The sequence below is a fragment of the Lissotriton vulgaris genome, chromosome 1_1 (assembly GCF_964263255.1).
Source record: "Lissotriton vulgaris chromosome 1_1, aLisVul1.2, whole genome shotgun sequence".
Lineage (NCBI taxonomy): Eukaryota > Metazoa > Chordata > Amphibia > Caudata > Salamandridae > Lissotriton > Lissotriton vulgaris.
In genome coordinates, this window is record NC_141685.1 from 1394359694 (window position 1) to 1394384950 (window position 25257).

The window sequence follows — 25257 nt, forward strand, 5'->3', positions numbered from 1 at the left end:
GTGTGCTCCCTTTGAGCCGCTACATAACTGTCCTCTCCGTCTTCTCACATTGAAGACTGCTTTCCTGGTCACCATCACCTCTGCCAGGAGAGTGAGTGAGCTCCAGGCTCTTTCTTGTATTCCACCTTTCCTATCTGTTCATCCTGACAAGGTGGTGTTGCGTACACAACCTTCCTTTCTGCCCAAGGTTGTCACGGCCTTCCACATCGGGCAGTCCATTACTTTGCCCACCTTCTTTCCGCCTCCGCATCCCTCGAAAGAGGAAGAGAGGCTCCACCGTCTGGATCCAAAACATGCGCTCTCCTATTACATAGACCCCACACGCCAATTCCGGGTGGATGACCAACTCTTTGTTGGTTACGTGGGCGCGAAGAAGGGAAAGGCAGTACACAAGAGGACCATTTCTCGGTGGATCATCTTGTGTATTCAGGCATGTTACTCCATGGCGGAAAAGGAGCCCCCTGCTGGATTGCGGGCTCATTCCACTCGTGCCACGGCAACAACAACTGTCCTGGGCCGAGGAGACCCTTTACAGGACATTTGCCAGGCATCAACGTGGGCCTCGCTGCACACGTTAGCAAGACACTAGTGCCTGGACAGTCAAGTCCGGAGGGATGGCTTCTTTGGCCGTTCCGTCCTCCAGGACTTTCTGGTGTGATATTGGTTCGCAGACCCACCACCGGGGTTGGTATTGCTGGGGTATCTATTCTAAGGTAAGGAATCTATTACTAACGTGTCTCTTTCAGATGCACAAGTTACTACTTGTGTAACGATATATCGGTAAGAGACATTAGTTAGTGATAGATTCCTTACCGACGCACCCATCCTCCCCGTTCTGCGATCCGATATCTAGGGTTAAGGTCATCCCCTTTCAGGGCCCTAGTTTCATGGCACCAGTGTTGGTTCTATCATGGCTCTGCGTATCTGGCGCGGAAAAGCTGTGTATCAGAACTGACGTCAGCGCGCATGGGCGGCGTCTAAGTACTCCGACGACGTCATTCCGGCGCTCACGACGCGACGACGGATGCGGAGCCGCAGACGACGCCTACCAACACGCAGGGGTATTGCTACGCAAAAAATTTCCGGATCCAGTCTGACGCCTGGGGATATTCTAAGGTAAGGAATCTATCACTAACTAATGTCTCTTACAGATATATCGTTACACAAGTAGTAACTTGTGCATAAGGTTTTAAACTGAATTCTTTGCCAAATGGGCAACCAATGAAGATGGTGGACAAGGTTGGAGGTGCGACACTGCCTAGGTATAGCAAAGAGAGTACTCGTTGGAGTCTAGCAGTGACTGTTTTATTAGCGCCAAGCAGAAGACCATTGAAGTAGTCTAGGCGAGATTGAACCACCGACTGCATTATCAATTGACGAGTAGGGACGTCAAAGAACGTCAGAATGAATTTGATGCTGCGCAAGAGGCCGAAACATGACATGCACCAGCCACTTTTTTTACATGAGGCTCAAAAGTGAGGGCTGTGTCAATCAGAACCCCTACGTCTTTAACAGTGTTTTTCGGTTGTGGGGGGAGCCCAAGGTCGTATGGCTCCACTGGTAATCCCATTTGTGAGTGTCACGACCTACCAGGAACAACTCCGTTTTGGCAGAGTTCAACTGTAGGTAGATGTTAGTATCCAGTCTGAAATAGCCTGAACATCCTCACAGAATTTCAGTTTGTCTGTGGCCGGGTTGTTGGTAAAAGTGAACACCAGCTGGATATCATCCGAATAGGATACCATTTTGATGTTGCGTTCTTTGGCTGGAAGAGCCAGAGGTCAGACGTACACGTTGAACAGCGTGGGGCTCAGGGCAGAGCCTTGGGGAACACCACAACTTAAAGGGTAGATACTAGACAGATGGGGAGTGGCGTTGACCTGGAAGGAACGTTCCGATAGAAACAAAGCAAACCAGGCCAGGGCCCTGCCTTTGACTCCGATCGCCTCAAGCCGTTGGAGAAGGATTTTATGGGAGACCGTGTCAAAGGCTGCACTAAGATCGAGTAAAAATAGCGCCAACGTACTACCCTTGTCTAGTGTTGCCCACAGCTGCTCTGCGACTGCCATGAGCGCTGATTCCGTGCTATGTCTGGATTGGAATCCATTCTGGGAACTATCCAGAATCTGATTGATTCTAGATATTTGGTCAGAATGATGTTCACATGTGATTCCATAATCTTGGCCAGAAATGGAAGCAGCGATATAGGTCGAAAGTTCTCTGGCAGAGTTGAATCGAGAGAGGGCTTTTTTAGTAGTGGTACAACTTTAGCGTGTTTCCAGGATTTAGAAATCACTGCTGATTGGAGGGAGTTGTTAATAAATTTCCTACCCGCCATCATAAGGCAGTTGTAGAGTTTCCTGAAGATGTCAGGTTTTACTGGGTCGTCGGGAGAGCCCGATTTGACTTTGCCTGCTAGAGTAGCTAAGTCTTCAGGAGATACAGGTGGCAGAGTTTCTAGGGAGTGCGGGGGTATACTGGGGTCAGGGGATGCTACTGGTTCGACGGGGCGTTGCCTCGGGTCGAGGGAGCTATAAATATGTTCATTCTTATTGATGAAAAATGTTGCCAGCGTGTCACATTGGGTATTGGAGGATATGGTGTCATTGGTTCCTGTTGGAGGTTGCTGCATATCCTTCATGAGGGAGAAAATGGTTTTAAAGGGGTTGGAACTGGAAGCTATCGATGCTGCGTAGAAAGAGGCCTTTGTTTTTTTAACTAAATTATGGTAGGTTTTTATGGCCTTTCTGTAAGTATGTTTAGCAGTGTCGTCATAAGTGCGCCTCCAAGCCAGTTCTAGGATTTAAAAATGTTTTCTTTCCCCCCGGAGAGTCTCATTATACCAGGTGTGTGTTTGCGCATGCCTGGCCCCTAACAGTTTCTTCGGGATGCACTGGTCAAGCAAATTGTTGATCCAGCCCCTAAAGTTTCTGTCGGCTGCCTCCGGATCGGAAGGCCAGTTTGGACGGTAAGTATTTAGAGTTGATAGGAAGGTGGTTTTGTCCGATTTGTGCCAGGGAGGTTTCCTGAAGAATTGGCGAGGCACCCTCAGGATGGTGCCTTCCAAGTCAAGATGCATAGAAATAAGAAAGTGGTCAGTCCATGTCAGAGGGAGGGGGGAGAGTACTGACAAATTTTGTAAATTTGAGAAGACTGGATCCAGTAGGTCGCCAGCTTGATGAGAAGGACCCTCTACCAGTTGAGGTAGTTGGCACCTAGAAAATTAGATATCTCCTGGGAGTCCCGGAAGTCCAGATGGAGAATAAGATTGTCTATAATATTTAGATTAGTTAAGCCTAAGGCCAGAGTTGAGGCAATGTGCACCAGAGCCTTGTGGAAGGTCCTGGCTGGTCAGGGAGGGCGATAAATAAGAAGCCTAGTGAGGGTGAAATTGTGTGATAGAGATTTTGAACAAGGCGCTTTCGCAGTTGGGAATCGGCTGCAGGGATAATAAACACTGAAAAGCGCATTTATATATCACTGCTAAGCCACCCCCTCTTCTTTTAGGCCTGTTCTGAGTAAGCAACCTATAGCCTGTCTGTAAAGCCAAGGTTGTACTTGCCATGGAATCCATGGTGAGCCAGGTTTCCGTCAGAAATAATATATCTGGGGCAGAGTCCAGGAGGAGTTCAAATATATCAGCATGGTTTTTTACCAGTGACCTGCAGTTAAGGCTGTATATCGTGAATTGTGTAGGGTCTGAGACAACATGGGGATTACTGGGGTCCAGTGTGACTTTAAACCCACAGTTGTTGCACTGTTTCTGGGGGGAATTATGATGCCACTTATAGTGCTTCCAAGGATCTCTAGGTTGTAAGGCAAGCAGCTGCTCCCGTGGATAGAATAGAATAGAATAGAAACCATTTATAAAGCGCCTGGTTACTCAAAGACGGAGTGTCCCCGCGCTGAAAACCGCAAAGGAGCTCAGAGGGATAAACACAGATAGAACGGACATGGGCAAGGGAGGGGGAGGAGATTAGATGCGGGGAAGAGGAAAGTTTTTAGTTTTCCTCAATCTGATTTCAGAGGGTTCCATACGCATCTCGAGAGGGAGTTCATTCCAGCCCTTGGCAGCCAAGATAGCAGAGTTTTTGGGGTGGACCAGGATCAGGGGTCCTGGCTCTAGGCGCGGACAGGCGCAGACGGGCTTGCCTTTAGCACGCCCGCTGCACACGTCCACTGCACGTCCGTGGCGGCATCCGGTTTTAATGGTGGGGAGCGGGAAAGATCTTCCGCCTCCTCCACTGGCGCAGGGGAGCAATTGGTCCGGTGTCCGCCGTCCACTCAATTGGCAAAAGCCACGGTGGACCGGGGTCGGGCCGGTAAGTTCAGTGCAAATGCGCAAGATTTAAAAAGTATTCAGTAGCTAAAATTATTAAAACAGTTTTCCTTAGCAAGCTGAAGGTGTGGGTGAAGTGATCGCAACACAGTCAGGCAATGCGAGTAAATCAGAAACAAATCAACAGACCCTCGAGCTGCCCGCTCCGCTGCGTGTCCCTGGTGGCATCCGGTTTTAATGGTGGGGAGCAGGGAAGATCGTCCACCTCCTCCACAGCCCGGAAGTACGTCACTGGCGCAGGGGAGCAATTGGTCCTGTCCCCGCCCTCCACTCAATCGGCAATAGCCGCAGTGGACCGGGGTCGGGCCGGTAAGTTCAGTGCAAATGCGCAAAATTTAAAAAGTATTCAGTAGCTAAAAGTATAGTGTTGGGTCCGGATGTTTGCACTTTGTTTTTCTTCGAAGAAGTCTTTCGAGTCACGAGGTAGGTGACTCCTCCTTTCGGTGATAGTGCACATGGGCATCAACTCCATTGTTTTTTTCCGCCGTCGGGTTCAGATGTGAATTGTTGCACTCCGGTTTGGTACTGTTTCTTAGGCCCCCTTTGTTGCGCAATCCACTACCCTCGACGGTATTGTTTATCGATCGCTTTCCCGTTCTCCGCGTATCGTTTGCTCTTGAAAACCTTAGCTCTGAACATTTGTGGAAGGCCGTTGGGTCTACCTGCGCCGGTATCAGTAGAAGCTGATGGAACGGACTCAGTTCAAGTTATGCCCCGGGTGTCGCGCTAAGTGTCCATCACCGACTTGCACGTGGTGTGCATCCTTCGCCTATGCCCAGAATATTATGAGAAAGACTGCGAAGCGTGTAGGTCGTTCCAGTCGTAGAAAAACCTCTGTGATCGTCGGGCTCGATATCACAAAATGTGTCAACAAAGTGGCTCTGCGCTGGACCTCATCGGAGAAGAGTCCGAACACGAAGAAAGGCAAGCGCAGGAAGCCGAAATGGAAGAAGAACACATCTCTGTGTCCGAAGCAGACTCTGAGACCAGAGACCTCACACCGGACCAAAGGATCGTGGGTAAAGAGACTTCCTTCCCCTACCATCTCCTTCACATAAAGAGGTTTCGGTTACTCCTCTGCCTTCGCGCCAATGTAGGCACAGAGAAAAGGTTTTGAGCGCCCCGCCTTCGGGCTCGGAGCCGAAACATAAACAGCCTTCCGGCACGGGCTCTACCTGTCCCCATGCCGGTGCCGACCCGAAACCTTGGGCGTCGAAAGCAAAACACCTTCTGGTTTCCGTGCCACCATTGCATAAACCTAAATCTTCGGAGCCGAAACGTTCGGAACCGAATCCCTCTGAGCCGAAACGGTCAAAGCAAAACCGGCAATCAAAAAAAAGTACTGCAACTAAAGAGCCTCGGACCGATAATCCACCGTCTGATCCGACACAGAAGGAGATTGTTATTAACCCAGAAACTGAATGTATTCATACCAGACTTTTTTGTTAAAGACACTGAGTTCATCTTAAAGGGCTAAACAAACATTGCCAATGTTAAAGGCAATGCTGAAAAACACTGAGGATATCTTTAAAGATCCTTTAAGAGCTAGGATCATCACTCCCAGGGTAGAGAAAAAAATACAAAGCAGCACCTAATGACCCTGTGTATATCAAAGGCCAGTTACCCTTAGACTCTCTAGTCATTTCCAATGCTCGTAAGAGAGCTAACTCTTAAACAACAGGGACGCCCCTCCTCCTGATAAGGAGTCCAAATTATTAGATGCTTTGGGAAAAAGGATAGCCTCACAAGCAGCTAATATTTGGTGCATTGCCAATGCCCAAGCATTGTTGGCATGGTATGATAGAGCTCATTATGACAAACTTGAAAAGCTCATTGAATTTCTACCTGATGAGCATATGACTAAAGCCAGTGACCTTATTCAAGAAGGTAAATGAATAACTAACACCTCTATCAGGTGTGCGTTAGAGAAGGCATATATAGCAGCTTGGGCAATAAACACTAATGTACTACTCCGTAGACATGCTTGGCTAAGGATGTCAGGGTTCAAGCCTGAAGTAGAAGCCTCTATTCTTAATCAACCTTTTGATAAGGAACATCTCTTTGGCCCGGCTGTCGATGTATCGCTGGAAAAGATGAAAAAAGATACCCAAGTTGCTAAGTCCATGGGGGCCCTACAAATACCTTCTAATAAGGGTTCCTTTCATCGATCATTCTGTAGGGGTGGCTCTAAGAATTTATCTACAGAGACTTCCTCCTCTTGTTACAAGGGCAGCTTTCAGGCGCCCTCTTCAAGAGATTATTTTATTGAGAGGAGGGTAAAGAGGAAACAACGGCAATGGAAGAGGCAGATGTAGTTAAACACGCACCTCAAATGGGTTCTAAAATTATCCAATCTGGTTATTGCCTGAAACTTACAAGCACTCCACTGAATATTCCTCCAAGGTCACATCTCATGTCACAAGAACATCTCACCCTTTAAAGCAAGAGGTTCTTTCTTTGTTGCAAAAGGGTGCAATAGAATCAGTCCCTTTACAATACCAAGGAACAGGAGGGAACTCCCTATACTTCCTAATTACTTGAAAGGACGGCTCTCTGAGGCCTATATTGGACCTCAGAGAACTAAACCTATACATACAGTCGGACCATTTTCATATGGTAACACTACAACAAGTCCTTCCTCTCCTTCAGCAAGGTGACTTTCTATCCACTCTAAATTTAAAGGACGCTTACTTTCATATTCCAATACAAACTGCGCACTGCAAATACCTCAGGTTTGTGGTAGCAGGCCAACATTATCAATTCAAAGTCCTTCCCTTCGGACTAACAACTGCTCCCAGGGTTTTCACAAAATGCTTGGCAGTAGTCGCAGCCCACCTGGGAAGTCAACATGTTTACCTCTTCCCAAACTTAGACGAATGGCTCATAAAGGCCAGCTTGCACAACAGCTGTCTACGCCACACACAAAAACGGCTATTGCTTCACCAACTTGGATTCACAGTAAATCAGAATATCGAGGAGAAAAATATCGACCTGGCAAAGTATCGATGACAAAATATAGAATGCCAGAATATCAAATTCCTATGTCCAAACAGGTAAGTACAAAAATAGCGAATTCAAAATCTTGTTGTACATAATATAGTTTGTAACAATATCGAATTTTTGGAATGTTAAAAAAATTATGTAAAATAAAAAAATTATATAATTAAGTAAAAATACTTAACCTTAAAATTAATAAATAATGAATGTAATTTAGAAAATGAGCAGTTATTTTTTAATACATAAATATATTAACTTGATAATATTAAAAAATATTAAATAATTATAGCGTAGGATAGCGGGAGGGTAAAATTTACTATTTCCACTCCAGTGAGTGCAGCAGTAGGGAAAGTGTTGGATAGCGTAGGTGTTAAAATTACTATTCCCACTGCAGTGAGTGCATCAGTAGAGAAAACGTTGGATAGCGGAAGGGTAAAAATTGCTATTCCCTCTCCAGTGAGTGCATCAGTAGGGAAAGCGTTGGATAGTGGGAGGGTAAAAATTACTATTACTACTCCAGTGAGTGCAACAGTAGGTAAAGCGTTGGATAGCGGGAGGGTAAAAATTACTGTTCCCACTCAAGTGAGTGCAACGGTAGGGCAAGCGTTGGATAGCGTAGGGGTTAAAATTACTATTCCCGGTGGTCTCGCTGCAAATGGAGTGAGACGACGCCGTTGGTGCTCCGGGCCGCCACCACTATCATCCGCGATTTTCAGCATCGTACTAGCGCTACAAGTGCTCAAGTTCGGAACGCGTAACTAGTGGAGTGGCTCGTGTACCGCTTCCAAGGCTTCAGAAACGCTGGTGGTGACAAATAGAGGAGGCTCAGGCGGAGCGAGACGAGCTGCCTGGTGACAGACGGCACGTCCTCCATTTTGCCGCCCAGACCCTGCGTCGCTGCACCCGTTCCCCTTTCTGCCGCTTGGGGGAACCGGAGGACCTCTGCAGTCCCTGAGAGGCCTGCACCAGACTCGAGAGAGAACAGACACCACAAAATCCCTAGTCATCCCCACTTCAGCTGCACCCCGCAAGACGCCGTAAGAGACGCCCACTATTTTAGCTGTCTGGGCTATGAGGGACTGCGGCGGCGGCTCCGAAAGGTGCAACGATTAGACCCCGCAGAGTATGATTGCCACGAGGGAGCATACATACCCAGAAGAGAGCCAGAGGCTATGGGCTCGTCGGCTGGCCCATCGGGGTCTGAAGCTGGAGGGGTGGACTTCAGTGGGAAAGAACAAGCCCGCCATTATGCGGCCTGAGTGAAGTACAGATCCTGTCTGGGCTTCGGTGACTGGCTGGAGGTGGCGGGGCCCAGGAGAGTGGGCCCTGCACAGTTACGGGGCAGGGGATGTTATCGCCGCCGCTGGGGGGGGGGGGGGTCAACACTGCGTTCTAGGCTGCCTGAGACTCCCGCTCCCCTGCTGTTCGCTCGGGACCAGAGACGTACCCTGGCGGCGGCACCCCTGCCCTGCTGAGTGATACAGCCACCGCTACTGCAGGCCTCCCACACAGCAGTACAAACCCAGCGAGACACCTGGCCACTGATACCTCGCCTGACACTGCCACCCGCGATCCTTGCTGGGGCCCCCTGCGTGCTAGATGTCCCCTCCTGGACCTCGGGTTGCGATGTTGTTCAGTGCTGGTGAATGGACGCGGGGCTACAGCGACGCTGATAGTCCCCTTTCCCTGTGAGGAGCTGGTAAACACTTGAAGAGTCGTGGAGCACTTGGTCATTCACTCAGACCCTTGCCTGCTCAACGCATCGGGTCAGCACGGGGCCTACCGCTACACCGCAATTACATTCTCAGCCTCAGGCACTGCTACTTCTGTCACCCAAAGAGCTGGCTATTAGTCTGATAGACCGGAGGTTCTCCATTATCCTTCTCCCTACCTTGGAGTGGCTGGTGCATCCCGTCCCGCCCCCGAGGGGGCTCGCTGCCTGCTGGATGTGCTATCTGGGCCCCATGAGCTTCGTGTCCTCAGAGGTGTGATTCTGCTGCTCAGCCAGTCCGGCCCCTGCTCCATTAGCGGCCTTTTCTCTCCTGGAGCCTACGTCCACCTAAAGGTCTCTGTAAACGGCACCCCACATCACTGCAATGCTGGGCCTGATTTCCATTTGCTACACACGCTTGTAGTCACCAGAGCTTTGAAGCGGGGAACACGGATACAACTGATCAGTGGCAGCTGTCAGCGGGGTGACGCCCTCCCTGGGATCCATAGCGATAAGACACTACTCCTACACGAACATGACTTGTTCAAAGTCCGGGAAGGACCCTTCAGCAACCCCGTAAGATGCTACAGAGAGGGCCCTATGGAATGAACAGGGTCCAGTCCCTGCTCCTGATGCGACATTGGCGGCCGGGGGCCCCTCGAAGCCGGTCACACAATCCTTCATGACCCTCTTTATGCAGGAGCTCAAATCTGAAATAGGATCATTGCGCACCGAGGTCCAGGCCTGCTTCAAAGATCTCCGGAAGGATGTGGGGAACTGGGCGACCGAGTGGATGATCTTGACTGGACTCTGGATACCCGCACAGAAGATCAGGAGCACCTATGGCAGCGGTTGGCCACCCTAGAAGAGCAGCACATCGAATTGAAGATCAAGCAGGAAGATTTGGAAAATAGGGGATGCTGGACCAACATACGCCTACTGGGGATTCGATTAGAGCAGAAGGCACTGATATAATGACTTTTGTGGTTGACTTGCTTCACGAAATTATGGGAGATGATGACGCCTCACCACCTGCTCTGGACCGTGCGCACCGGGTGGCTGGACCTTCTGGGAGGCCTGGCCTCGTTCCTGACAGCCTGACTCGGGTCCATTTCTTTACCGAGAAGGAAGCCATCCTCAAGGCAGCTAGGGACAAACCCGAGAACCGGTTCAAGGGCGCACCCATCCAGTTATTCCAGGACTTGGCCCCCACGACACTTCGACGTCGCAGAGACTTCAGACCCATCACGGACAAACTTCGGGAGCTTAACATCCGCTACCAATGGGGGCACCTTTTTGCCCTCCTCTTTCTGTGGGAGTCCAAACGGCGAGTGCTGAGATGCTACAGAGAGGCGGCCCAACTACTTCAGATTCCCGACTCTCCCCCGCCAAGTCCTTCACGCATGCCTGCGAAGACCCGAGTCCCACTAAAGCCACAGTGGAATTTGGTACGCCATACTCGACACCCATCCTCCAGAGAACGCAGCAACTCTTCCCAAGAAAAGCAGGACATAATCCAACACATTAGATCCTTGGAAGGAGGCCAGTCACCCTCAGGCTCGCAAAATGCTGCCAACAAATAACTAGACTCTATGCTTGTTCCCTCGCCTTGGGGGGGGATCCCCCAGCCCCGACATTGCAGCCTTCTGCCTTCTTCTCCGCCGACAAGGAGGCATCAATAACCGACACCTAGCATATGCTACGACGGCGGCCCTGGGCTGCGCTTCGGAACCAACGATTCGTTCTGCAACACGATGACCGACCCCCACTCCTATTTCTGGGAGAGTGACATCTCCGGGATAGAAGGATAGCCTGTGGCACTGTTCCTGGAATAGGCTTTGTTGGCCATGTTGGCCATTAAACCAATTGAGTTATTTTGTCTATCTTTGCTTCTTTTCCCCTCGCCCCTCCCCTTGTTCATCTCTCGGCGGGGGGGACAGTTCGACATTAAGATAGACTCACATCTGTCGCTATGCTTCCTCTTACCCCCTCATGCTGCAGCCTTCACCACAAATCTAGGGCCCCGCGACTGCTCGCTGGGCCTCGGCTTGCCAGTCTTGTTCACAAGCCTGGATTACCTGTTCGTGATAGCGCTTACCCCTGCTGATAGGCGAACATGACCGCTGTACCCTGCTTGAAGCTCATATCCCTTAACGTGAAGGGACCTAACACCCCCAATAAGCAGCGCCAAATATGGAGATATCTGCTACTACAAAATCCAGACACTGTCTTTTTGCAGTAAACCCACCTTCTTAGGACTGACATAACACGCATGACTCATCCATGATTCCCCCTTCAATTCTGGAGCTCAGCATGTACCAGGTCGGCGGGTGTAGCCATTCTCTGCCGAGCTGGCATCCAACAGGGGGACCCCACAGTGACCCGTAGCTCAGACGGCAGATTTCTTAAAGTGGTGGTTAAGATGGGACTTTGCACCCTTACCCTTTGCAACCCTTATGCACCGGGCTGCGACACAGCCTTTTACTCTGTTTGAAAGGCTGGCTCGTACATTTGATGATTCTAAGGGTTTAATATCTCGCATATACCAAATCCTTCAGCACTCACCACGCCTTACCCCTCACCTCTACCAACAGCAGTGACATTCTCTCAGCGGCATCGACATCACGACATCACTCCCTCTCCGTGCGTACGTCTTTGACGCGACATACCAAAGACTTTCCAAAGCATCCCCCAGCAGGAATCCGCCTACAAGGTAATGGCCCAATGGTACTATACTCATCACAGACTGCATAAAATGTTCCCCAGATCATAATCTCTTTGTTGGCGTTGCACGCACGCAGTGGGAGATTTCATACACATTTGGTGGTCGTGCCCCCTATTGGCCACTTACTGGAAGGAAGTCCTCAGTCACATTAAACGGGTGCTAGGATACCCATACCTGAAAGCCCACAAGTGATTGTTCTGGGCCTCAGGCCTGTGGACCTACGAGCTATGACCCGCCGTGATTGGTATCTCAGTCTCCACATGCTTGGAGCCGCTAAGCAGACCATCGCCCTAAATTGGAAAAAGGGAGAAACTCCCTCAATGAATGTGTGGTTCACCCGCCTGTGGCACACAGTGGCAATGGAGCTGCTCACAGTGCGTCTACAGTACAGAGACACCAAATTTACGAAACTGTGTAAACCTCTGATAGATCACCTAGGTCGACTAGAAAACGTTAGAATGCAGCCGCCTAGGCTTCAGGCCCTACACCTCTTTGACGATGCTGTCCATCCCACAGATCCAGATAGACTTTGGAATCCCACTGTTGACTATCTTGCATCCCACCCAACAGGATTTGGGCTCTGCCCCTCTCGATACCCAAACAAATACCGCTACTTCCCACATAGCACTGAATGTATCCGGAGACATTAAATGACATAGCTGTAGCTGCACCCCCAGCGTTGTTAGATAGCCCAGGTATACTGACACACTGCTCGCCCCCCGCCACACCTTCCCCCATTTCCTACAGCCCCCTCCCCCTCACTTTTCTCTTTCTATTGTTTTTGTATTATTAGTATATTGTTTACTGCTTTACTGGTGGCGCCCATAGATAGTTCAGGCTTGGTTCTTGGAGGATAAGCTCTGAAGTGACGGTGTGCAATTTCATGTCCTGGCGACTTGAATAATACCACAGGACAATCATAATCCTACGATGCCTGCCCTACAGACATGTCTTTACGACATTGCATTTTGCTAGCACCCTAATTTGCTGCAATGTGCATTATCCTCGAGCCTCTCTCACTAGGTCTGTAGAGCAGCAATACTAGATTTAATGTAAACAAATAGGTGGCAATCGTCACATTCAAGGCATTGAGTATCTACATTCAAGCGCAGGGGATTTCAATACATACATAATTATCGCGATATGGAGGCATTTAACAGTACATCATATAGAGTTTAAAGTGCATGTGGTTTGTCAATCGAGACGATCTGGGGGGGTTCACAGATGTTCCCTCTGTATTCGTTCCAGGTGGTCCATATTTGCATCCATTTCCGAGGGCACCCCCGTGCCTCGTATACCGTCTTTTCTTGGAGCATGCACCAGTCCATATCAGTTTTCCACAGGCCGACCTTAGGAGGCCGAACCGCCCCCCACAGCCTAGCAATGTTCCTCTTGGCTATTGTAAACCCTAGAGTGGCCCACAGCTTCCCACTATGTGACAGGTCTGTAGGTTCCCATATGTTTAAAAGACCCCTTTTTGCTTCAAGTCTGAGCTCTACCCCCCAGACTTCCCGCATGCACCGGGTTACTTGGGTCCAAGAGTGCTTCACCAGTGGGCATTCCCAAAGTATGTGGAAGTGGGTCCCCACCTCCCCACCTACAAAGCCCATCTGCACTTCGGCCCATTCGCTGCAGTCTAGTCCCTGAAAGGTAAACTCGGTGTAAAATTGTTAGCTGAATGAGCCGGAGTCTGGCAGAGACGGCAACCTCCTTAGGGGAGGCAAGTGCAGTTCTCCATTCTTCCTCATCTATTTCTAGGCCGTCGGCTTCCCATTTACCTTTGAGGGGGAGCAGTGGTCCGGGGAGTTGTTAATAATGTTTTTGTACGTGAGTGATATGGCATGTTCGGGGAGGTGGGCATCTAGGAGCCTATCCTCCAGCTGTGAGGAGGCAGGGGGCTGTGTTCCTGCAGGAATGTTGGCCTGGAGGGAGTGTCTGACCTGCAAGTATCTAAAGTGTTCCGAGTGCGCTAGTTCGTAGGTGTGCTGGAGCGAGGCAAAGGGTATCATCCCTTTTGGGCCCCATAGATCTCGGACGTGGGTATGCCTATGAGGTCCCAGTTCCGGAACCCCTTGGTGCGACCAAGCCTGCCCAGTCTCTCCGAGACCCATAGGGGGGTGGCCATCGTGAGGGTGTCAGCCCATCCTAATTTACGTTGTACAATATGCCACAGCTGCACTGAGTGTTTCATGGGCCCCGTCAACGGGTATCGTCCCGGTTTGGAGTAAAGCGCAGCTTCAAAGTTTCCGCCTGGCAAGACCCAACGGTACATTGCGTACGCCGGGTCGTTCCCATCACTGTACGTGCCCTGGTTAATGGCGGAAAGGTGCGCGGCCCAGTAATATTTATGGATGTCGGGGAGCGCTATGCCGCCATCGAACCATCCCAGGGTCAGTTTCTGAATGGATATGCGGGGTGTTCCAGACTACAGCAGTTCACTCTGTGTGGCCTCGATGGAAGCGAAATAGGAATGCGGTACCAGGTCTGGGTAGTTTTGTAGGGCGTACAGGAACCTAAGCGATGCCATCATTTTGAAGAGCGCTGCCCGCCCGAGGAGGGATAGTGGAAGCCGTCGCCAGGAGGCAGCGTCCCTTTTGAATCGCTGCAGAGGCGGGAGAAGGTTCCTCTCGAATCTGACATCCGGCTCCTTGGAGATAAAGACCCCCAGGTAGCGGAACCCCTCTGTGGCCACCGCGATAGGGCAGTTGCGCAGGAGTGTCACCCCGCAGGACATAGAGGATGGATTTGCCCCAGTTAATGCTGTAACCTGAGTGTTCGAGGCATGTGGGCTGCTGAATTCATATCTGTGCATAGATCGCCGCCTAGTGTTGGGTCCGGATGATTGCACATTGTTGTCCTGGAAGAGTCTTCGAAGTATCACGAGATAGGTGGCTCCTCCCCTGGACTACAGTGCGCATGGGCATCGACTCCATCCTCAGATTGTTTTTTTCCGCCATTGGGTTCGGATGCATATTTGTTAACTCCAGTTCGGAATCGATAAAAAACTTTCTTTTTGGCCAAAAGGCCTCTAGTCATCGTCGGTATTGTCTTGCGATCGGTGCCCAGTTCTGTTCCAGCTCAGTTCCCGAGCTGGACATCCAGAGGAGCCGCGTGGCTTTTCGGCACTGAAGGCCCGGTCAACGCCAGAGGCCTTATCGACGAATCATCATGGAACGGAGCCCAGTCAAGAGATGTCCCGTGTGCAACTCAAAATATTCTCACATCGACGTCCACCCTGTGTGCAACAAGTGCCTGTCGCCGGATCACGATGAAGCCAGCTATATGGCTTGTTCTCGTTTCCGCTCCAAGAAGACGATTCGACTTCGACCCGCAGCGCGCAAGGAGGCCCAGCAGACGGCACCTGACCCGGTGAACATTTTCGATACCGAGGAGGATGAGGGAGTCGAGCAGGAAGTTCGAGAGAACCTGTCTGATCCTGCATCGGAGATCGACTCCAGCTACGACGCTGATATTGAAATGGTCGATAATGAAGACGTCGTCGACGAGGTAGGAGACGACAATGGGGCCTTTGGGGCTGTGGAAGATAGCTCGAGCGAGGAGCTAGGCCCAACCGTTGGTATGGGGGCCAAGACCAAGACACTTAATAAGGCTCAGGTCGAGGGATCGCCACATGGCCTTACCCAAGGTCTTACACTTTGGTTCTACAGCCTCGCCTCAAGGCCTGGCTTCGGACACTTCTAAGGAGCCACTGGTTGACCGATCAAAACCGAAAGTGAAAGCATCGGTGTCTACGCAACCGAAAGCACTGGAGGCGAAATCGAAACCAAAAGTGCGTATTGCTTTGGTCGGCTCGAAGTCCTCTGAACTATTGGCACCGACAAAGCATAAAGGTGTTATCGACCCGGTGAGGTCGCTAAAGGCTGTCGAGCCGAAGACTGGGACACCGAAAAAACTGGTCAAGGACGTCGACCCGAAAAAATCGGCGCCGAAGGCCGTCGACACAGACAAAGGACTCGGAGCTCAGAAGGTTCTCGATCCTCCGCGTCGACCAGACAAAGCTAAGAGCGGTACGAACCTCGAGTCCACGCCTGGCGGTGGCTCCAAGGAACCCGTCGACTCGACGCAGCCGTCCGCCTCCTTTTCTAAGCAGGTGTCGGAATCGCTGAAACGAATTAAGGAGAAGGCTTCAACGGTCGGACCGAAGGATACTCCACCAACTAAGCCTGCCAGTAAAGCTCAAAAATCGTGGGCGCCCATCCAGTTCACGCTGCCGCCGAAAGTGTCACCTAAGGCCTTCGCCCCTAAGACGGCCGTCGAAGCGGCCAAGAAGGTGTCCACGGGGCCGAAGCCCACAACTGCGGTGGTGGTCACAAAGCATCGACAACCTCCGCTTGAAGAGCAGTCGGAACAATTCATCGACGCAGACATGGGTAGACTTTCAATTTACAAACGAAAGATCGCCCCGGAACAGCCTATGGAGTCATACAAAATTCCATTAAAAAAGAAGAAGGATTTGACTTCATCAACCAGTCTTGTCGAACCTATATCACCACATGGACAGGACACTGCTCCTATCTCGCCCACTTACTCGGATGTGGAGACAGGGGAAGGTGACAATGAGGAGTACAGTTATCCTATAGACACTGATCCTGAAGATCACAATGAACCCTGGGCGGACGCTACTGAACCAGGAGATCATCACACTGCCCCAGACAGTCATGTGTATGCTGTAAAAACCTCGCCTACTGAAGACTCTGCGGCGTTTAATGCACTTATTGAAAGGGCAGCCAAAAATCATGATGTCCAGCTCCATGCTGACCCTATTGAAGTGGATTTTTTGTTTGACACCTTTTCCACGTCAGAAAGAACTGTCAAGACTCTGCCAATGCTAAAAGGTGTCTTAAAACATGCTGGAGACATTTTTAAAGAGACCACGAGGGCCAGGGTGATAAACCCCAGAATTGAGAAAAAGTACAAACCGGCGCCTGGGGACCCTACCTACATCAAGGGACAGTTGCCGTTGGACTCTCTGGTTGTCTCCAATGCCCGGAAGAGGGCAAACTCGCAGACAAAGGGTGATGCTCCTCCCCCTGACAAAGAATCTAAAGTGCTAGAAGCATCAGGGAAAAGGGTGGCAGCTCAAGCGGCCAATATCTGGCGCATTTCCAACACTCAGGCACTCTTAGCCAGATATGACAGGGCCCATTACGATACACTTGAGACCCTGTTACAACACTTGCCAGATGAATATAAGGAGGCAGCGGAGATGCTCATACAGGAAGGCAAGCTTATATCAAATGCATCTATCAAGTGTGCACTGGACGCAGCAGACACCGCGGCCGGAGCCATTAACACAAGTGTGATGTTAAGGCGACATGCCTGGCTGAGAATCTCCGGTTTCAAGCGAGAGATACAAACCACCATACTAAATCAGCCTGTAAACCCTGATCACTTATTTGGACCAGAGGTGGACACCACCTTGGAAAAGATCAAAAAGGACACTGAGACTGCAAAGTCTATGGGGGCTCTCCAGTCTCAGCAGTTATGGGGTGGTTCTTTTCGTCGCTCAAACAATAGAGGAGTTTCCAGAGGCCAGCTATCCCAGCAAACACAGTACAGTAAAGGTGGCGCGCAAACCACCTACACCAAACAAGTTAGAGGTGGCTATCGTGGAAACAGCGCCAAGGGCAGAGGTCGTGGAAACAACCGCTCCCGATCCTCTGCCACTAACAAACAGTGACGCCTTGTCACTGCCCCCGACCATACAACACCGGTCGGGGGGAGACTTCAGCGGTTCCTGCCAGTCTGGAATCCATCACTACAGACAGGTGGGTCAGGAAGCTTATCCAGTACGGTTATTGTCTGGAGTTAACATCCACTCCACCCAATATACCCCCAAGACACCGTCCTATGTCCACAGAGCATTTGCACTTATTGCAGCAGGAGGTAGTCCTCATGCTGCAAAAAGGAGCAATCGAGCTCGTGCCTGTGGAAGAAAGAGGTACAGGAGTGTACTCGCTGTACTTCTTGATCCCTAAAAAAGACGGGTCCCTCAGACCCATACTGGACCTCAGACCCCTAAACCAGTACATTCTATCAGAACACTTTCACATGCTAACATTGCAGCAAGTTCTACCGTTACTCAGTCAGGGAGATTTCCTCGCAACATTAGAGCTGAAGGATGCATATTTTCATATTCCGCTACACCTGTCACACAGAAAATACCTCAGGTTCACCATTCAGAATCCGCATTATCAATTCAAGGTCCGCCCTTTCGGAGTGACAACGGCACCCAGGGTGTTTACAAAGTGCCTGGCGACAGTGGCTGCACACCTACGGAGACAAAACGTTCACGTCTACCCTTATCTGGACGACTGGCTTATCCAAGCAAAGTCGGCCGAGCAGTGTGCCGCCCACATGTCTCACACCATTCACCTTCTTCACGATCTGGGATTCTCACTGAATTATCCAAAGTCCCACCTTCAGCCCGCCCACGTACGGCAGTATCTGGGCGCGACAATAGATAATCTGTCAGCCAAAGCACAGCCGAATTCAGTGAAGATCAACAGCATTCAATCGCTGATACAAAAATTCAGACCGCAGCACTCGCTTCCAGCACGAGTGTTCATGCAGTTGATAGGCATGATGGCCTTCTGCATCTTCATAGTCCCGCACGCTAGACTACACATGCGTCCGCTTAAGGAGTGCTTGGCACGTCAGTGGAATCAGGCTCACGGACAGTTGAAAGAACTAATGTTGGTGACCGGTCGGGCATACAACTCTCTGCATTGGTGGAATCCACAAAACCTTTGCAGGGGCCGACCGTTCCAGGAGCCTGTGCCACAGATCATTCTGACAACAGACGCATCACTCCAGGGATGGGGAGCTCATGTACTCCACTACACAGTGCAGGGACTATGGACAACGCAGCAAAAGAAGATGCACATCAACGTTCTAGAACTGACGGCTATCTTCATGGCGATGAAAGCATTCAAAGTACATCTGTGCAACAAGGTCGTGTTGATCCGGACAGACAACATGACGGCCATGTACTACGTTCAGAAGCAGGGAGGTACACACTCTCCACAGTTGTCTCATCTGGCTCAGAGCATGTGGAAGTGGGCCATTCAGGGGAACATCTTCCTCATGGCGGAACACCTCCCGGGCAAGGACAATCAGATGGCAGACCTGCTCAGCAGGTACTGCCACCAAATGCACGAGTGGGAGATACATCCATCGGTACTCCACCCGTACTTCCAGCAGTGGGGTCATCCAGAGATAGACCTGTTTGCCACAAAGGAAAACGCCAAATGCCAAAGCTTTGCCGCCAGGTTTCCACACCCACAGTTGCAGGGCAATGCGATATGGATGAACTGGTCAGGCATATTGGCGTACGCTTTTCCCCCAGCACCTCTAATACCGCTGGTGGCACGCAAGCTGAAGCAACACTCGATGACACTCATCCTGGTTGCTCCGACGTGGGCACGCCAACCATGGTACACCACGTTTCTAGAACTATTCGTGGTACCGCATCAAAGGCTGCACCTCACACCCAGGCTTTTGACGCAGAGCCATGGCGACATTCAGCATCCAGATCCGCAACAGCTCATCCTGGCGATCTGGCACCTGAGGTTTTAGAATTTGGCTACCTCAACTTGCCTCCCGACTGTATGGATTTCATAAGAGAGGCAAGAAAGCCCACCACCAGAGCATGCTATGTGGCAAAATGGAAGCGGTTTGTCATTTATTGTGCAGACCACAACATCAACCCGCTAGACGCATCTACTCACAACATCATTTGTTATCTGTTACATCTATACAAATGTAATCTGGCCTATGCTTCCATTTGTATACATTTGTCCGCAATAGCAGCTTATCTGCAAAACAGACAGCACCTCTCACTTTTCAGAGTGCCTGCCATCAAAGCTTTTCTGGAGGGATTCAAACGAGTTATTCCTCCACGACACCCACCAGCACCTGTATGGAACCTGAATGTGGTCCTCACCAGAGTGATGGGTCCACCTTTTGAGCCTCTACACTCATGCAAGATACAATTCTTGACATGGAAAGTGGCTTTCCTAATAGCAATCACATCACTGCGACGAGTTAGTGAACTTCAGGCACTAGCTATCCAGGAGCCGTTCATACAGATTCACTCCAACAGGGTGGTACTCCGCACTAACCCTAAGTTTCTGCCTCAAGTGGTTTCACAGTTCCATATCAATCAGACTATAGAACTGCCAGTGTTCTTCCAAAATCCTGAGTCAGTGGCGGAGAGAATGCTCCACACACTAGACGCCAAAAGAGCTCTAATGTACTACATAGATAGGACAAAATATTTTAGGAAAACAAATGTTTGTTGCCTTTGCACCACAACAGAAAGGCAACCCCATTTCCAAGGCAGGTATAGCCAGGTGGATCGTTAAGTGCATTTGGATTTGCTATCAAAAAGCCAAGCGCACATTAACGGTTCCCCCAAGGGCCCACTCCACGCGAAAGTTGGGGGCCTCCATGGCTTTCCTTGGAAATATTCCTTTTGAAGACATATGTAGAGCAGCCACATGGTCTACCACTCACACATTTACAAAACACTACTGCGTAGATGTGCACTCCAAACAGCAGGCAGCTGTAGGGCAGGCTTTTTCAACCTGCTGCAGCTGGCACAGGCAGCCGCCGCTAATGGAGGGACTGCTATATATTCTATGCACAGATATGAATTCAGCAGCCCACATGCCTCGAACCAAATATGCTACTTACCAGTATGCATCTGTTCTTGGCATGTAGGGCTGCTGACATTCATATCGCCCGCCCTCCTCCCCGGCGCCTGTAGCGGCTGCAGCACTTAGAATTACTCTAAGCATGGTCATCACTTCCGGTGTTACACTCCATCTTTGCCGCAATGGCTAAAAACAATCTGAGGATGGAGTCGATGCCCATGCGCACTGTAGTCCAGGGGAGGAGCCACCTATCTCGTGATACTTCGAAGACTCTTCCAGGACAACAATGTGCAATCATCCGGACCCAACACTAGGCGGCGATCTATGCACAGATATGAATGTCAGCAGCCCTACATGCCAAGAACAGATGCATACTGGTAAGTAGCATATTCGTTTTCCCGAAGCTGGTGATTATATCCATGGCCACTTTTAGGGACTTACGAGGTTTGGTTAGGTAAAGCAAGACGTCGTCCGCATAGAGCTAAATACTGTCCTCCCATCCTTCAGCCCAACGTAACCCTTTCAGGGACAGATCTTGCCTGATCCATGCGGCCAGATGCTCCAGTGAGAGGGCAAAGAGGAGGGGCGAAGGGGGCAACCCTGTCGCGTTCCTCGTCCGAGTTCAAATACTGCGGAGATTTTATTATTGACAGAGACCTGGGCCAAGAGTGCTGTGTATAGGAGGCACACCCACCCTATAAAGCTCGGGCCGAATCCCAGTTTACAGAGGACCGCCATCATGTATGACCACTCGAATGTGTCAAACGCCATTGTCACTTCTAGGGATAGCAATACGGCCTCCTCCTGGATAGCATGGCATCTACCCAGAACTCCATGTAACCTTCGGAGGTTAAGCGCTGTGTTTCGGTGTGGCATAAAGCCAGACTGGTCTGGGTGGACTAAGGCGGGCAGGACGGGTTTAAGCCTGTTGGCGAGGACTTTGGCCAAACTTTTGGGCTCTGCGTTGAGGAGGGATATGGGCCTGTAAGAGGCACAGGAGTCTCTAGGTTTCCCTTCTTTGTGGATGGCCACTATTGTGGCTATACGTTGATCGCGAGGCAGAATGCCCTGATCCTTGCTCTCCTCAAACATCCGCTTTAGGTAAGGACCAAGGCCAGAAGGTGTGAGCTTGTATAGTTCTATTGCCAAGCCGTTCGATCCCAGCGCTTTTCCCGACCGGAGGTCTTCGATCACTCGGGCCAGTTCCTCCACAGTAATTGACGCCTCCAAGTCATCTCTCTCCGTATCTGAGAGAGTGGGCATTCGAATGTCGGTCAGCAAGGAGACCGAGTCTTCCTCTGGTCTGTCCGAGCCTTTGCTGTATACCTTCTGATAATGGGACGCAAATTCCCTGACTGTGTCACGAGGTTCCGTAATTACGGCACCAGACTCTGTCTTGAGCTCTGCGACTATTCTTTGTGCTTGTTGTTTTTTGTCTAGACAGGCTATGAGCTTGCCCGCCTTATCTCCTTGATCGTATAGTCTACCCTCTTTATCCCTGGCTATGGTCTTTGCGGCATCAGTGACTAGGGCTCTGTATTCTGCCGCCTTAAGTTCCATAAGGTGAACTGCCCCGGGCTCACCCTCAGCGTTCGCCTCTGCTTCCCGTTCTAGGAGGTCCCTTTCCATATTGGCGATTTACTCTTCCCGTTCCTTACGGCGACCGGAGATCGCTGAGAGGGCCTCCCGGTCTTAAAAGCCTCCCAAAGCACCGTGGTCGAGGCCACCATACCATCGTTTTCTGCAAAGTACCGGTCTATTGAAATGAGGAGTTTCTGCCTACGATGGGGTCACAGCGCAGGTACCATGCGTTAATCGGCTCAGTGCAGCCCTCTTGTTTGTCACCTATTGTGATGTGGGCAAGTAGCGGCGAGTGGTCTGAGATCCCTCTTGCCAGATGTGTAACCTCCTGAAGTGTTGTGTCGTGATACTGTGGCGCTAGTATGTAGTCGATGCGGGAAAACGAGCGGTGTGGGCCAGAGAAGAAGGTGTACTGCGTGTCACGGGGTGGCGGGTTCGCCATAGGTCCAGAAGGTCGAAAGCGTCAAGAAAGTCTGTAAGCCATCTGTGACCCATTGGGATGTCTCTAGGCGGAAGTCTGTCTAGGGTCCTGGATACCACAGCATTAAAGGATCCCCCTATCAGGAGGCGCCCCTCTGGGAGTCAAAGGAGCATCTTACCTAGGTCCTGATACGATTGTGTTTGAAGACCAGGCGGTATGTAAACCGTGACTAGGTTTATCTTGCAACCCTCCCAGGTACCTGACACTGTAGCAAAGCGTCCTAGGGGGTCGGAGTCTGAGTGCTCAATAACCAAGGGAAAGTTGCGCCGAAGCAAGATGCCTACACCTCGTGGTCCTGAGGTGAAGCCGGCATGCGCCGCCATGTAGTAACCCCACCGGTTCAGTGCATTCCATGTGTTACCTAATAAGTGTGTCTCCTGTAGGAGTACTACATCAGGGAGATGTCTTTTAACAAATTGCAGAACAATAGTGCGTTTGTGCTTGTCCCCCAGCCCGTTGACGTTCCAGCTCAGTACCTTTAGACTCTTATCCCACTTCATCAAGATGTGAACCTCCTACCGGAGTCTCCTTCCTGAATTTCCAAACATCCTGCAAGTGTATGAATCAACATTTCTGTCTTGAAGCCCTGCGCAAAGTAGTATAAATTTCAACTGAACAATAGCATTCTTGATGTGACATTGCCAAAATCTCATAACTGACCCCTACCAGGCCCCACCCCTCTCCACCCACATTCCCACCTCCCCCTGTCTCCTCCCCCCCTCCCTGCTCCGCGGGTTTAGAACTACCCACATCCCCAATTAGCAGAGTGCCTTTCGCCCAAATTACTCACCCCTGAAAGGAAGAAACTCGAACTCTAAGCAACCCGTCTTCCCTTCCTGGTGGGCCTTTCACTCGGAGGGTGCACTGGCCCCAGCCCCACCCGCCGCCCGAGTTCCCTCCCCCCCAACTTCAAATGTGGAAATTGTCCATGAGTCCTGCAATTTAGATCGTCCAGTGGCTATACTCAGTAGTGTTACTAATTAGGTCTATTCCCCCCCGCAGGCAGGCACATTAGGACCAAATGCAACACATTACTGTACAAAATGACACTTATCAGTATTATGGGTCTCTCAGTCCCCGTGTCCAGCAGCCTCATGCAGGGTGTCCCATCTCGGACTCGCGGAGCGGGATCTCCAGGAGCGTTGACTTTGACCGTCTTGTTCAGATCTCACAGCCGCAGATCCCGGGGATGCGATCTGGATGTCTCTCCAATTTTGGCCCTCCACACCCTCACCAACGGTGGGTGCCTCCCTGTCTATCCAGTCCTGCACCTCCGACTGCGAAGTAAAGAAGAAGGATTTTCCTCCGGCAAGGACCTTGAGCTTGGCAGGGAAAAACATCATGTATTGGAATCGGCAGACCCGGAATCAGAGGACGGCCGGGACCAGGGTTCGATTCCCGACGCGGCAGGGTCTTGGGCCATGGTCAGCTGACTCGATAATTCTCGCCTCGGTGCCTACTCCAACCATGGGTCCCACTCAGCAACTCTGGGCAATAGCTTGCTTAATCTCTACTAACGGCCCTATCAGCGCCGGGGATGCTTGTCTTCACCTTGGAGATGCCCAGGAGGGACCATCTCACAGGGAAAGCCAGGATGGGTTCCCCAGCGGTATACAGCGCCGGGACGCCCCATTGCTAGGGCAGCTGTGCGCTTTACAAGTATACAACATTTAACATTTAACATTTGATGCCTCTTTCTCTAAGCGCCCCCTTCACACCTGCAAAGGATTTCCTCTCCCATTGGACCTGGAGGGTAAAGTCAGGGAAGAACCGAATTGTTGCGTTCTCGTAGAGTAGGTCCCCAGCTCTTCTGGCCACCTGCAAGACGGTGTCCCTATCCCTGTAGTTGAGGATTTTCGCAATAATCGTCCTCGGTGGTGCTCCCGGTTTCGGTTTTGGGATGGGCACCCGATGTGCTCGCTCAACAGTAAACATTTTGGACAGACGTTTTGGCTTGAGGTGATTGAGGATCAAGTCCTCAACAAAGAGTTCCGTACTGGGCCCCTCGAGGCCCTCCGGCACGCCAACGAGGCGGATGTTAATCCTTCGGGCCCTCCCTTCCTGGTCGTCCAGCCGGAGCGACATCTGGCGGTGCTGATGGACCAGATCATTTACACGCCGTTCCAGTTGTTTCATCGACGTCTGCAGTTTCGCAATGCCGGCCTCGTTAGCTTTCGTCTTTTCTGACGTTTTGTTAAGGTCAGTTCGGAGAAGGTTGACTTCTATGGCCATCTTGTCTATTTTAGTTTCCAGGATCGCGCCCAACGATTGTATGGCAGTCATGATGCTGGCCAGCGACAGTTCTTTTTGACTCTGTTGGTCGCCTGCCAGCACTTCCGTCCGCTGCGTGCCCTTCTGCACAGTGTACTTGTCAAGATTGTTTGACTGGGTTGATGTACCTTGCTTAGGCCTCATGATTGTGCGCTTGTTGTAGCCCAGGCCCGTAGGTGTGGTCGGTGTAATGGTATACTAGAGGCCTGCGTCCGCGACCCGGGATAACCAGGGGGGACTGGATGGCCCGCTGCCCGGGACGCACGACCCCGGAGGGCTCGTACCGCCGCGGATCAGCTCTGGTTCTCACGCACCGTGAAGTATCGGCAGGCACGTTCCACCTCAGCCACCGTCAGCCGGTATGTTCACGAGTCCAATTCTCAGTGGTGACCCGTACCATGCTGGGGGCAGGCCCGCACCGGACAAGCGCAGTGGGTCTGTGCGTCGACTAAACCACTTCAGGCCTAGTGCAAT

The 25257-nt window shown here is 50.9% G+C and overlaps 2 protein-coding genes across 8 annotated transcripts in view; both read left to right on the top strand.

Moving 5' to 3' along the window:
* The window catches only part of KMT2E (lysine methyltransferase 2E (inactive)), a 1891352-nt gene that overhangs the window by 691554 nt on the left and 1174541 nt on the right, over nucleotides 1-25257 (top strand). The gene's annotated exons all lie outside the window — the stretch shown is intronic.
* Nucleotides 15404-20904, top strand: LOC147750569 (uncharacterized). Its single transcript, XM_086952327.1, is given in 4 exon segments — nucleotides 15404-15562; nucleotides 15884-17142; nucleotides 17144-17282; nucleotides 20884-20904. Coding segments are annotated over 4 exon segments (1578 nt in total).